Below are 13,315 nucleotides of genomic sequence, written 5' to 3' on the forward strand. Positions count from 1 at the left end.
TTATGTTCGGTCGGTTCCTAGTGAGGCGTGCTGTGCACAATGTTTACAAAGTGAGCTGTAAAACGGATGATTTCGGTGGTCCCAAGCACTTTAGGTATAAAGGCGCTCAACTGCATGTATGCTCATTCAGATTACCATATGTTCATTAGTTATGGGGACAAGGACAAACACTTTCTATGTTGTTGTCTGTCTGCACCATTGTATCTGTTTTTTGTTGTTGGTTTTCATGTAGTTGTGCAAAGAAATATCAATACCATATGTACTTTTATGCTGTCGAGCCGCCGGAAAGTTAACAGATGGCATAGCAATAAGTTTGGGATTGCAAATGAGCAAGCGACCTTGACATGTATCACTGTAGCAAAGAATGCTAGGCCCTATGTTGCATTTTGTTGCAAAAGCATGTATTGGACCCTGTATATAAATTGTTATTCAAGCATTGCAAGCTGTCGCACTGCCATTATATGTGATGTTTCCCAGCCTTCCAGAACAAGTTAGCAACTTCAAACTTTGTGGAAATAGCCACAGTCCTGAGTGTATTGTGTGGCAAAGTTTTCCTCTTACTGCCTTAATTACAACCATTGCAACTCATTAATTAACAGTGTTCTCCTTTTTTATGTTTCAATAGTTTATTGAGGTTTGTGTTCTCCATCGTCCTCAATGAACTATGCAAGCTATAGTGTTTCTAAGTGCGTCAAAATAAAGGAAACTTTACGGCGATGTGCAAGCTAAATTTGAACTGCGAGTTAGCTGCCGCCTTTGCAAATAATTATGAAGATGAAGGGCCCAGAGCATTTTAGGTGTTTTACATATGCCACTCAATTTACGCCGCTGCCTTGGGAAAAATGTTTCAGACATGAATATTTTTGTGTGATGGGGGAGAACTATCACAATCAGCATGCGCAATCCGATGTGTGTGGTGCAATTACAGCATATGCGGAAAAATTCATTAGGTAATACTTGAAGGTGGGCGGCCAAGGTTTGAAACGAGTAAGTCATATGAGGCAGTGTTCTAAAACAAGTGATTTAATTACAGGCAACTTGCCATGTCTATGAAACTGCTCAAAAGAAAGAGCTTTAGTGGAAATAGGAATGTGTGAAGCTGTTATTGTGTGATTGATTGCAAGTGTCCCTGTTGTCTAGTCCACCCAGTTATTGCCTGTTGCAGAAATGCTAATGGCAGTGATTACTGTGTTTGAAGCTGTTACATTGTGTTAATGATTGCAAGTGACCGTGTTTATGACCATGTACGTAATGTATGATGATGTTCTCGTCCGTCTCCCTTAGTCTTTTTTTTTTCAGTTCAGCTATTGAAACACGTGTTAGCCATGTATGTGAGTTAGTGACCTGTGCAGCTCATCAAATTGCTAAAAAAATGTTACACCTGTCTACTGTCATTCTATTACGCTCCACCATATAAAGCAGGCAAGGGCACACGCACTTCGTTTGTCTCGTCGTTCTGTGCGACGGTCCTGGCGTAGTCATCCGCGAGCCGTTCGACCAAGGCATCCCGGTGGGACGCCCGACGAGGGCCTCGCGACCGGCGCTGCACCCGGGGTTGGTAGCCTGGAAAAAGTACCACTTTTTAATGAACTAAACACACAACTACATTACGTCCAGTGCATTCAAGCTGTGACATTGCAGGATATTTCCTTTTCACTTGCTGGTTCGCACTCCGCCAGGGCCAGCTGCAGGCTGTGCAGTGGCTGGAGGGCCCACTCCTGGCTGCTGCAGTGCTCCTATATTGGTTATAGAGGGTACATTCACTCAACGGTTAGAGTAGAAATAGTTTGCGTTCCTTATATACGAAACAGATTCCACAAACAGGAAGGCAACAGGGAAGAGCAAAAGCTTACCTTCACGTGAAAGGCCACTGGTTCCTGCGGTGGTGCCCACAGATTCCACGGTCACCTCCATGGCGGGCTGCATTATGTATAAGATGCGAAGAAGCAGTTTTGTCAAGTTTGCGTAATCTGCTCCTCCCAATATGCACTAACATAGAGTTATGACAGCAGAAAAAAATCTCTTGAAATCCCAGTAGTAAACCATCTTGTGCATGCCAGCAGCAAACACATGCACATAAAGGAAGAAAAACTATTTCTGTTATACCAGTGTCACGCAGGCACTTTTGATCTGAATCGATCCCGATCGGGGCAAAATTTCTCTATTTCTATTGCCTCCTTCGCGGAATGAAGAAAGCAGCCAGTGGCTGTCGAGAAATTCCATCTAAACTGGGCGCGATTGCGAAGGAAGCGGCCTGCGTGACTGGGGTATAACATTGCTTACGCGATGCAGTATACGCGGCGCAACTACTGTAAATTACTGCCGCGTCCTCCCGTTTTTTTGGTGCGTAGTCAATGGCTTACCTCGTCGAGTGGTTGGTAAAAAGCCTCGCACACTCCGGTCACCGTGGAGGTGCCCACTAGGGCGATGATACGGCCACGAAGGCCGGGCAGACGGCCACCACCCGTGCCGCTGCAATTACGGACAGCATTGTAAATATCGCGAGCAACAGAACCGCTCCTCGCACTCACCTTTGACTTGCGGAAGCTGTGGCGGCATCTCGGCGGGAAAGAAATACTTCTTTCCGCCAAAAGACCTGCCACTGTTCGGCTGTCTTGGCGGCCGGGCCCTCAGTGTTCAGCAGGGCGGCGAGCTCACTCCAAAGCTGCCGCCTCCGCTCCACCGTGCACTCCGGTGTGAGTGCACACGACGCCCGCACAAGATAGGGATGGCCCTCCATAAACGCCACCAACAGTTCACGTTGGTGTGGCGACACGTGAGGGCCAAGCTTGACATTCTTGTGCGACGACATTTTGGCAACTGACGAACAGCGATTTTGCAATTGAACTGCGCGCTCCCGCCAATTTGTTTTGACGTGTGCGATACCACCTAGCGGACTAAACCAAAATATATGCCGCTTAAATTAGTTTTCTGCTCTCGCATGAGATTTCCGAGGCAGATTATATGTTGCAACAGTAAGAATCTTTTTCTTATATTACGTGTTTAATTATTAAAGCATCGCAAACATTCTGCACTTAATGTATCGTCCCCGATCGAAGCTCAAACTGGTGACGCAAACTTCCGGGGCTGGGCTCGCTCGTTTATTGGCTGTGCTCTCCCTCCCGTTCTCACAAATCTTGCGGACGGCCTACTTTGTGACGTCGCAGCCAGACCGAACGAACGGAAAAGCGAGCTGTTTGCGCGATCGCACCCTCAATAGCTTTTTGCGTTTTTTCCAGACGCGTGTGAGGTGCGGGTCGGGCTGGTCTGCCGGCGCTGAAGTCGTGTGCGTGTCTGTAACTGCTGTCTTAGTTTCTATGAGGCCTTTAGCCCACGTGTCCAAGTCAAGCCCTGTGTCAGTGTTATTCTGCCTCAGTTTCCGGAATTTGTCCCAATTTGTGAAGGTGACTGTAGCGCGGCGCTTTCGAGGCGTCATGTGTATAATGATGTTTATTATGTCGTGGTCGCTAGTTAGGTTTTCATGGGTGTTCTCCCAGCTCGTAGCATATTCACCTTTGTGCAACGCGAGGTCCGGTGTAGTAGGAACTTGATTTTGCGCCCCTGTGCGAGTTGTTACCCCCGGAGTGTTGACAACTGTGTACTGAAATTTGTTTATGTTGCCTTCCAGCAACCTGCCCGTTTTCGTGTTCGCCTTGTATCCCCATGATGTGTTGGGCGCATTGAAATCTCCCATAATGAAAATATCATGTGTCTTCTCATCTTTTTTAGCGTGCTTGAAGATCTGACTAAGGTTGTACATGGATTTTGGTGGATTGTAGACGTTGCACAGCTTGGCAGGTCGTTGTGAGTTGTCCGGGTATATTGTGGTTATTAAGACATACTTTGCTAAACAGTCTGGTGCTATTTCCGTGTAGTGTTTAATGTTATGTTTTACGTACGTCGAAATCAATGGTAGGTCGTATTCATTGTGCGCTGAATGTGTAGCTGTGTATCCTGGTATGTTCTGTTCTTTGTATGTTTCTTGCAGAAGTAACACATGTGGTGGGTTTTTCAATTTTAGGAAGTATTGCCTCATTATTGCTTTTTTGTTACTGAGACCGCGGCAGTTCCACTGCCAAACGCAAAAGTTTCCGTCCCTTACTTCTGCCATGGATTAGCGACCTTTGCGGTCTTAGACTGGGTGCTGGAGGTGTCGATTGGGTCATCAGGAAGTTGTCTCTTTTGCGAATGAGACATGTGGTCCATGTTTTCGTAGCTAAGATCTTCATCTGGAAGAAGGCGCTTAAGCATGCGGTCTACTCGTTGTTCCAGCAGGGTTAGGCGTGTGTCGTGACGTTCGTAGGCTGAGGCAAGTTTTTCGACAATATCAGTGAGGCGGTCAAGTTTCTTTTCTATGCTTTCAAAGCGTTCTAACAGGGTCTCTGATTTGTTTAGACGAGACTCTAGCGTTGAATGTGCCTTGTGGGAATGCGCGTGTAGGACGTGTTGCTGATATTGTGGTGCTTCGTAAATTGGAGTAGGAGAATGTGCTTGTGATGTTAAGGTCTTGAAGGATGGGGATTGCGGGATGATAGGAGTGCTTGGCTTACCAGGCGCCTTGGGTATGATGGTTCTCCCAGACTGTGGGGTGCGCGCAGGGCTTTTGCTCGAGGCCGGTTGTTGCACGTTCGGTGTAGCGCTTGCAGAAGTCGTCGGCTGTGACCGCGGTGTGTTAGGTAGCATGTCTTGTTGCTTCTTCTGGGGCTGTTGCGTCTGCGTTGTTTGCTGTTGCTGTCCGTGCGATAATAGTGCAGGGTATTCGCGATGGTAATCAGTTGATGTTGCGGTGTTGGGGGCGCTGGAACCAAGTGTAGGCTGTTGCTCGTTGCGCAGTTTGATGCGTTGCAAGTAGGCTCGTTCTGTCTTGTTTTGGTCTTTTTGTCTTTTAATTTGGCAGCTGGGGTCGTTGGTCCTATGATCGCTACCGCAGTGCAGGCAGAGGAGAAAGCATTGGTGTTCCTCTCCTGCCTGCTTGAGTTGTCTCGTGCAGTCAGGACACCTGAAGATAGTTGATTTGGTGGGGCAGTTGTCAGCACGATGATCGTACATCAGGCATAAGGAACAGAACTCTGCTTTGGGGTGGTGTGGCAAACATCGGAACATAGCTCGATGATAGAGGACTTTCCTGGGGACAATGCTTCCCTCAAATGTAATAATAGCAGTCTCTGTACGGCCCATCATCCGGGAGGCTAGTATGGTGGGTCCAAAAGTGTCCAAGTTCTGCATCAGGTGCTCCGAAGATGTGCCGGCGTCAACTCCATGGATAACCCCTCTGCAGGAGTTGGCTGGCGCGGTTATGTATGCTGTGACAGTGTGCGTGGTTGGTCCAAGTGTCAGTTGAGACATGGAAGCTATTTTCTCCGCTGCTATTGAACTTGGGGTCTTGATAACGATTATATTGCTTCGTGGCTTAATTTGCAGTGAGAGATCCAGGGCTTCGTGTGGGCTGAGGGGGGCTTGTTGCCGCACGGCCTGTGAGATGTGGTGCAATTTGTGCTGAGGGAGGTGCACATCACTCTGAGGTCGAATTACGACTGTGTGGAGCGCAGCAGGGTGCAGGGGGGCGGTAAGATTCTTCTTCTTGTATTGAACTGTTGTCCAGCCGTCTTCAGCAGCGTTCTCGGTTTGCTGAGTGTCCATTACATTGGCTGGCTCGGTTGTGGCGGCAGGCGGGGTAACGTCCATTCTAAGTGAGCGAGGCGCCTCCGATTGCACGTTGGCGTCTACGGCACCCGACACCTCCCGGCACGCAACCGCGCGCGGTGGCGCGAGGCTGGCGTCGACGGGAGCGGGGGTAGGTTCCAGGGTTGCGTCTCAGCTCCGGCGTTAGGCGTAGCGACGTGGTCGGATAAAAAACCCTCGTAAAATCCAAAAGATGGGCTCACTTGTGGAGGGCAGGACATCCAGCCGTTCCTTGAGCGAAGCACCGTCCGAGGATATAGTTGTCGATAGGCTGGTAGCAGGAAAAACCGATGAAACGCATGAGATTGTCGGAGCTCGATGCGAAGGCGTCTTGACTGGTCGACGCCACCTAGCGTCTCCCCATCGTGAAGGATGCATAGGCGTGCGAGGCAAGCGCAGCACGAGTGTAGAAACAGTTCGTTGCACTCATAGGGTTTGCTGTGGTGTTCTGACTTACGCACAGCGCGTTCGCTGCATTAACGTGGTCTTGCAATCGCAAGCATCCCCCCACCCACTCCACTCCAATGATATACGGGTGCAATATCTCGGCACCTTCCGGCGCCTGGCACCAGGCACTCGTACGTTGTTGATACTACAGAGCGAAGGCGGTGAGAAAGCAGAGATAGGCCTTGAATAAGTAAAACTTCTTTAGCTATAGTCTTGCATCATCCCGGATTGGATCGGATCTAATTGCACTAAAAGGAGGGAACCGAACCAGAAGAAAGCGCGGCATGCTACGACATCTGGTGCACTGGTGCAGCGGTCCCACGCCTGTGCCTTCAGCGGCCAACGTGTGGCCTCGCAAACACTCAGCCGCACGATCGAATCGGGTTGCCGTGGCCACCGTTTCACGTCGTCTCCTGTTCTGAGCTCAAGAAACGTGGTCGCTGTCGTAATTCCTCGCCGGCATGCGACGCCGGAATAACGCGCCCGAGGAGGAGGAGGAGGAAGAGGAGGGAATAACTTTATTGCGTGCCCTGCGAGTTTGTGGGGAGGGCCAAAGGCCCCGCCTAGGTGACGGCCAGGAGTTCGTGGGTCCTGGCGGCATCCTCGGCCCGCCGGACGGCCCGTAGTTGATCCTCGAGGGCGGCGCTTAGTAGCGCGGGTTCCCAGCGCGTGCGAAGGCTGTTGCTATAGAGGCCGCGTTCTCGTTATTGTTATATATAACTCGGCATTCCCATAACGTACCGTCCAGGTTGGCTCTGGATTCACACGGATTCACCCGCTGTGACTGCTTAGTGGCTACAGTGTGGGTCTGCTAAGCAGGAGGTCGCGGGATTGAATCCCAGCCGTGGCGGCCGGATTTCAATGGGGGCGAAATGCGAAAACACCCGTGGGCTTAGATTTAGGTGCACGTTAAAGAACCCCAGTTGGTCCAAATTTCCAGAGTTTGCCGCTACGGCGTGCCTCATAATCAGATCGTGTGGTTTCGGCACGTAAAACCCTGTAACTTCATTTTTAATAAAATATTCGTTCGAGCTGTCCTTGCTATCGTCAGAACAGCCCACTGTCCTTGCGCAGGCAGCGTCCCAGCGTCGGCCATGGAGGAAGTGGCTCGCTTTCTTGCCTACCCGTGCGAGTACTCGATTCGTGGCTGCACCGCTAAGCCAATCCTGCGTGACAAACAGGATCACGAGAAGAGGTGCGATTACAGGTCAGTTTCGTTTATTGCTATGCTCCGTCTGTTCCGCGTTGGTCAAATATTACGCACTCCTGGCTTCGGCAAGTTTGTATTTAATGCATTAGCAGCATTAGGAGTGCCAAAGAGGGAAAAATTAGGCGTGTGCAGTGTGGAGAAGCCGGTCACGTGGTAGAATAGTGAGGGAGTGGGAGAGCTAAGGTCGTGTGTGTGTGTGTGTGTGTGTGTCAGGCAGCTTGACGCGTCAGGTGCCGAGTCACGTGGAACCTTGCGAAAGTGGTCGCATGCCCGACAGTGGCAACATGACGGCTAGAGTAGCGACAGCTTCTACTCGGTGGAACAGCTGACAGGTCAACGATGACACGCCAACTCGCCGAGATGTAGACAAACAAAAATTATACGTTCATTTTGTGTATGTATTGGGCGTAAGTGAAAAAAAAAAGTGATCACCCTCCTGACGCCCTTTTTCCTTTAAGCAATTATTAGTGTCGATTGTGCGTGTCGGCGTCGCGTGTTCTTTGCAGCAATAACGTGAACGTCAGTGGCACCATGGAGAGCAGTCGCGTGAACTTGCCACGCCAAGTCATCTCCGTCGCAATTTTGCGCGAACAGTTTTCAGCTTCTTCTCTTTCTTTTTCGTCTATGTCGTTAACAGGCCCTGTCCCTGCTTATTCACGGCGAAGGACTGCAAGTGGACTGGCACTTCAAAAGATATGATGCCGCACATCCGTGGAGCCCATCCGAAGTTGTCCATAGTCCTTGGTGAGTCTGGAAGTTGCATGCTCTGTGATGCACAAGCCAAAATATTCCTTTTCCTCATAAACGGAGGTGAGGTGTTCAAGTAATAACACTTTAGAATACAATAATAGGATTTGGAGGACAACTGGATGTTCAAAACATGACATCTGTGACGTGTTTCGGCCGCTTCCAGTTCATGAAAGCGTGGCCTTCAGGATCGGCTTCTATTACTCCGAGGGGGCTGTTGCCGAGTGTGCGATTTGACCACCACCTATATCGAATTAAATCCTACTATGCCATGTCGACGCTCCATACAAAAGGTAAAAGAGAGAAATGAGCTGGCCATATTGTTGCGTAAATAGACAGACAGCATAAAGGTCATGGTAAATCGATGTACGCTCAAGTCTGGACCTCGTGAATGATCGACAGATGAAAGCAAAATGGTGGAGCGCTCGACATTCGGCCAAATAACTACGCTATATGAAAGGCAGCCGTCGTCAGAGGCAAGTCGACGAAAGTACAGAGATTCCCACTAAAATTGCTATAGCGAACATAGGCGATGCGATCGTTTGGCTGCCGTGGCGACGTCTACAGTGCACGGCTTTGTCTTCGAGCTTGTAGTTTAGGACCTTCATGTGGCATTATCTTTCAGGCGTCATTTCCAAGACGTCATTGCTCCCTAAACAGCGCGAGCCAATATGTATCTGCGCACATGCGTAATCACTGGGCGTATTTGCATTTATAATGCATTATTTTGTTGAAAATCGTCAGTATACGAAGTCGTAAGGACATTTGAAGCCAAAAGAGCATATATTTCAGGCAAATTCATAATTTCCGTGCTACATCTGAACCGCCATAAGATAAGCTGCCGCAAGGGTAGCGCTATAGTTTCTTCGATCTGGTAATATTTTGCAGGAAAATGTACGGATTAAACGCTTTACTTCGGGCTCAATTATCAAAACCACTCATGCGTTTTCGCATGATATGTTATGCGTCTCTAAATTTCTTACGCATGTGGGACTAACAGCTGTAGCCAAAAATTCGGGGATTTTACGTGCCAAAACCACGATATCGTTATGGGTTACGCCGTAGTGGCGGACTCTGGATTAATTTCGACTTCCTGGGGTTCGTGCACCCGATCCATGGTTCACAGGTTTCATTCATTCATTCATTCATTTCCACCCCATCGAAATGCGCCCGCCGGTTCCGGGATCTGATGCCGCGGCCTCGTGCTTAGCAGCGCCACCAAGCGACCACAGCGGGCCAATGTACAGTGACGTCACGATGCAGAAAGTGGTCACATGGGAGCACAGCATCATGAGTTTCTCGCGCTCGCTCCTGCTGTCTCGGTCGTCATCTATGCCGCTGCAAGTTTTCTCAGTTTCGTATATATAAGCGTTCATTTTCGAAGTCTTTTCACGTTGCGTCTACCCTGACATCATAAGTGCGTCGCACGGTTGCCGGCCCTATGTGCGCGCTATGTGAAACTGCAGGCTTCTTTTATTAACGCCGTTCCGAAATTCCGCTGCAGTTGTCCTTTAAAAGAAAATGCACTTCGCAGCCGAGAAGACGGAGTTCGTCGTCCACGATGGACAGATACCGTGGAGCAACGAGACGATGACGGTTCAGTCGTGCTTGGGGCAGCACTTCGCCACCGTCCTCGCGATGCAGCACGTCGGCGGTTTCAAGCTGCTCCACGCGCTGGTGCTGATCGTGAACACGCCGGAGGAGGCCCAGAACTTCAACTACCACCTGGAGGTGAGGGAAGGCGGCCGCACCCTCACATGGACGTCCACGCCCACTTCCGTCGTGGAAGGTGTCGAGGCGGCCATGGCTCGAGGAGACGGCCTCGTCTTCGACGCGCGCAACTTCGCCGTCAAGCTGACCGTCGAAGTCACCATCAAGCGGTGTCCTTCGTAGGCCGGGAAGCGAGAATAGGACGGCGACGCCAGGGACAGCTACTTTCGGATGTTCGGTCCCCCGGGAAAGTGGTCCAAAGAGGTCCACGAAGAACGTGAGCCAACCCTACTGCGAGAACCAGCGTCTTCCAGTGTGAAACCAGCGCGTTCTTTGGCACTGGGTCACACTGGTTACGCTGGCGCTCGCTGGGACTCACTGGGACACCAGTAAGAACGCTGGTTAAGAGCTGGGTCACACTGGTTACATTGCCATGACGCTAGGGCGCACTGCTTTGTGCTGTACAGGCGCTGGTTTTCGCTGGAGTACGCTGGTTCGCACTGGAAACTGCCCTGGTTGTGTTTATGCCGCGATGGTTCCAGTACGCAAGGACGAGCACTGCTGAATATTAAATGCTTTATGCAATTTCATCGCTTGATACTAGTCTCTTGTCCTAAATAACGCTATATCTTGGGGTCATAAAACCCTATTTCGTGTCTGAGCTTGGAATAAAGGCGTGTGAGCTGCCCTGTTTATTCATGGACATTTGACACTGAAGATCACTTTCGTTTTTTTTTTTTCGTTTTCCCTTTTGACTGGGCGGATAGCTAAGTTCTTGAACGAAACCACGCAAACGCCGAGGATGCCGTGTTTTTTAGTAGTTCGCACGTAACATATGACTGGGAGTTGTCGCCGTTGTCGCAATGTTGTGGAGTGAACATGAAATGAAGTCGTTCGATCAGACGCGCACGAACGGACCCCGAGTTCGAAGCCTATCGCTGACTGATATTATCCCACCGATAACAAAGCTGTGGGGATTCGTGTGCTTGCACTTTACCTACTGTACCAAAAAAAAGTCATGAGGCTGAAATACACACATTTTAGCTTTCGCCAGCTACCCGCGCCGAGATCGGTCCCCAACGAAGCTTAGGCCTAGCGTATCCGCAGAGTCCGTCTTCACGCTGTCGGCGCGTCTAGGCTCAGGAATCAAGAAGTCTAACAAGGATAAATCTATATTTCAGCTTTCGCATCGGTGTCCTTAAAGAAACAATTTTTTCATGTCTACAGTGCCAGCACAAGCAGCGATGACTGCAGATGTGACGCGTCATGAACACAGGTATATGTGCTATCGCCGAAGGCTCCCAGCACTATAGCCTGCGCTTCTCTGACGAAGATATGACTAGACAGACGTGTTGAGTGAAAGGCATCACTGAACTAAGAAAACGCTGCATATCCATCGCGTGAAGAACAAGAAACGGCTTTCGAAATCGGAAGTAGCCCATACAGTATCCCGTGTCGGAGGCTCATTTAGGACTTTTTTCGAAGTTAAAATACCGATCGCAAGTGAAAATCGATGTTGTGGCACTTCCGAGCATGCTAATGAATACGGACAGCAAATGTTTCTTTGTAGTACAAGCGTGAGTGTTAGTTGCTGGACGATAGCGCATCTGCCATGTCTGTGCAAGACGTAGCTCTGAGAAACTAAATCTGCTTCTCGATTTTGACATGTCAAATTATCCGTTTATGCTCGTCTGCTGGCCTTGAAGATGTAGACTTGATATCGACGCATGAAGGCCAGGCAATGTACACTCCCTTTCAGCGAGGCAGTCATGCTTGATTGGACCTTGTATATGTTCCTATCGAATGTTCGCTGTTATGTTCTCACTACCAGACAATCTATGTCACTTTTAGTGAGCAGTGCCTAGGCATGGTTACAATCGGTACGAAGAGAATAGCTGCGATATTTAATTGGATTTTGAGGAAGTTTAATAATAAATTACTGGAAGATATAGAGTATGTAACTAAAGTCGAGGATTATATAGCGAACATGCTGTGAAGTAACTCCGCAAGTTTTACGCAAGTATGGGAGCAGTTCAAATGCGATATGAAAATAGCTGCTATTGATAGATCAGGTGCGCTTCAGCGAAAATAAAAACGAGTAAAGGAGCTGCAGAGTGCCCTAGATTTTATGCTAAGTATGCAGTGCTACGAGCCAGGATTGTTCACAAAAGAAATTAAAGAGTCTAAAACTAAGCTCGAGGCAATAGACGAAGAAATGTACCGCGGCGCAGTGATAAGGGCGCGTAACGAAAAACTGTGGTCCAGAGAGACGCTCACCGAACGCGCGCTCTGTGATGGCACGCTCTGTCGAAAGAGATAACAGAAATATGCTATCAAAACGAAATCACCAATCGAAGAGAAATAATGAAGCAGGCATTCGTCGAACATTACACAGATATATTCAGCCTAAAAACACCAAACACTGACTACTTCAGAACAGAATTTCTATCGCTGATGCCGAGATTAGAGGGCGACCTTGTGCACGCTCTAGAAGCCTGTATTACAGCCGAGGAAATTGAATCAGCGATTCTGGAGCTTAGTTCAAACAAGTCTCCTGGGCCAGACCGTCTCGGTGCATCTCTATATAAGGCCTTTAGAACAGAAATGGCAGTCGCACTTGGAAGGGCTGATTAGCGAATTCTGTGAAATGAAAGCAACTGCTCCATCTTTCCGAGCGTCGCACGTAGCACTAATTCCTAAAACGAATGATTAGATTAAGTTACAGTCTGTGACTCATGCCGTCCCATCAGCCTAACAAACGTGGACCATAAGATATTCATGAAGATTTTAGCTCGACCCCTCGACGCCAACCGAATCACAATTGCCGCAACGTCTGTGCTTGTTGTATGTTCATTTTGTTGTGCTCAAAACGAATGGAAACACGTTTACGAGCTCCGAAGTCTGGATAATCAACACTCGCCTATCGCCGATGTTGTTTACGTTACGCGTAGGCCTAGCGCGTCCATCGAGTTCGTAACTGGCAAGTGAATGAACTCACCTGAGAAACTCTGTCGAAGGAAATGAATTTTCAGGTCCATTTGGTGCTGCAGTGATTTAAAATATGGCACTCTTGACTTCGTGTGACCTGTGATGTGGTGAATGAACCGTGTGGAAGTTGGGTTGGTCAACCGCGGTGTGTTTCGTGTGGCGTCGGTTGACTCAAGTTTCACAGGCAAGCTCTGCGCCGTTTCCAGTGGTAAAGATAACTTCCGAAAGCGAAATACACTAGTAGCCGAACTATTGGAAGTACTTACATAATCAGCCAAGCTGCCTGTTTCAGCTGACGCTGCGCTCTTCTATTCGGCATGTGAATCCAGTTCAGTACAAGTTTACTGTACTCATTCACTCACTTCTTTCTAGTGCGTCCGTCTTTTGGGCTAGTTGGGCAAAAATCGCTCGTGTCGCAATCAAGAACACTGATGCACTGAAGCATACGTGACAACGCAGTCATGTTTGAGTCAGCGTGTCGTTATAGTTGAGCACTGCAAAAAGAAATTATCCGTTTGCAACGTGTGCCCT

The 13,315-nt window shown here is 49.0% G+C and overlaps 2 protein-coding genes across 17 annotated transcripts in view; one reads left to right on the plus strand and one right to left on the minus strand.

Annotated features, from left to right (window-relative positions):
• LOC135901971 (E3 ubiquitin-protein ligase Siah2-like) overlaps positions 1-13,315 on the plus strand; it is a 137,622-nt gene that overhangs the window by 36,592 nt on the left and 87,715 nt on the right. For 6 of the 13 annotated variants that reach the window (XM_065431841.2, XM_065431845.2, XM_065431843.2 and 3 more), the window contains 3 exons: positions 7,204-7,336; positions 7,977-8,083; positions 9,621-10,386. In XM_065431841.2, the coding sequence (XP_065287913.1) occupies positions 7,204-7,336; positions 7,977-8,083; positions 9,621-9,979 (599 nt within the window). In that variant the 3' untranslated portion in view covers positions 9,980-10,386. Of the gene's footprint in view, positions 1-7,203; positions 7,337-7,976; positions 8,084-9,620; positions 10,387-13,315 lie in introns of those variants that run through there. The other 7 variants (XR_010564340.2, XR_010564339.2, XR_010564341.2 and 4 more) reach the window with 2 other exon arrangements.
• On the minus strand, positions 3-7,191 carry LOC135901970 (uncharacterized). Of its 4 annotated transcripts, none has more exons than XM_065431838.1 (4): positions 2,532-7,191; positions 2,364-2,472; positions 1,854-1,920; positions 3-1,736 (listed from the first exon to the last, which is right to left on the minus strand). In XM_065431838.1, exons 1-4 carry the CDS (start codon positions 2,810-2,812, stop codon positions 1,654-1,656), a joined length of 540 nt encoding a protein of 179 aa, XP_065287910.1. In that variant the 5' UTR covers positions 2,813-7,191; the 3' UTR covers positions 3-1,653. The 4 variants fall into 3 exon arrangements, 2 of the variants coding, with proteins under 2 accessions (XP_065287910.1, XP_065287909.1); XR_010564336.1 differs by having other exon boundaries at positions 2,364-7,191; XM_065431837.1 differs by having other exon boundaries at positions 3-1,920.

The sequence above is a fragment of the Dermacentor albipictus genome, chromosome 9 (assembly GCF_038994185.2).
Source record: "Dermacentor albipictus isolate Rhodes 1998 colony chromosome 9, USDA_Dalb.pri_finalv2, whole genome shotgun sequence".
Lineage (NCBI taxonomy): Eukaryota > Metazoa > Arthropoda > Arachnida > Ixodida > Ixodidae > Dermacentor > Dermacentor albipictus.

Excerpts from the sequence above, each read along its gene's own strand:
- LOC135901970 (XM_065431837.1), bottom strand. The coding sequence starts at position 2,812 with ATGTCGTCGCACAAGAATGTCAAGCTTGGCCCTCACGTGTCGCCACAC. Across the intron at positions 2,473-2,531 it reads ACAGCTTCCGCAAGTCAAAG|CGGCACGGGTGGTGGCCGTC; the intron begins GTGAGTGCGAGG and ends CCGTAATTGCAG. Across the intron at positions 1,921-2,363 it reads TTTACCAACCACTCGACGAG|CCCGCCATGGAGGTGACCGT; the intron begins GTAAGCCATTGA and ends TACATAATGCAG.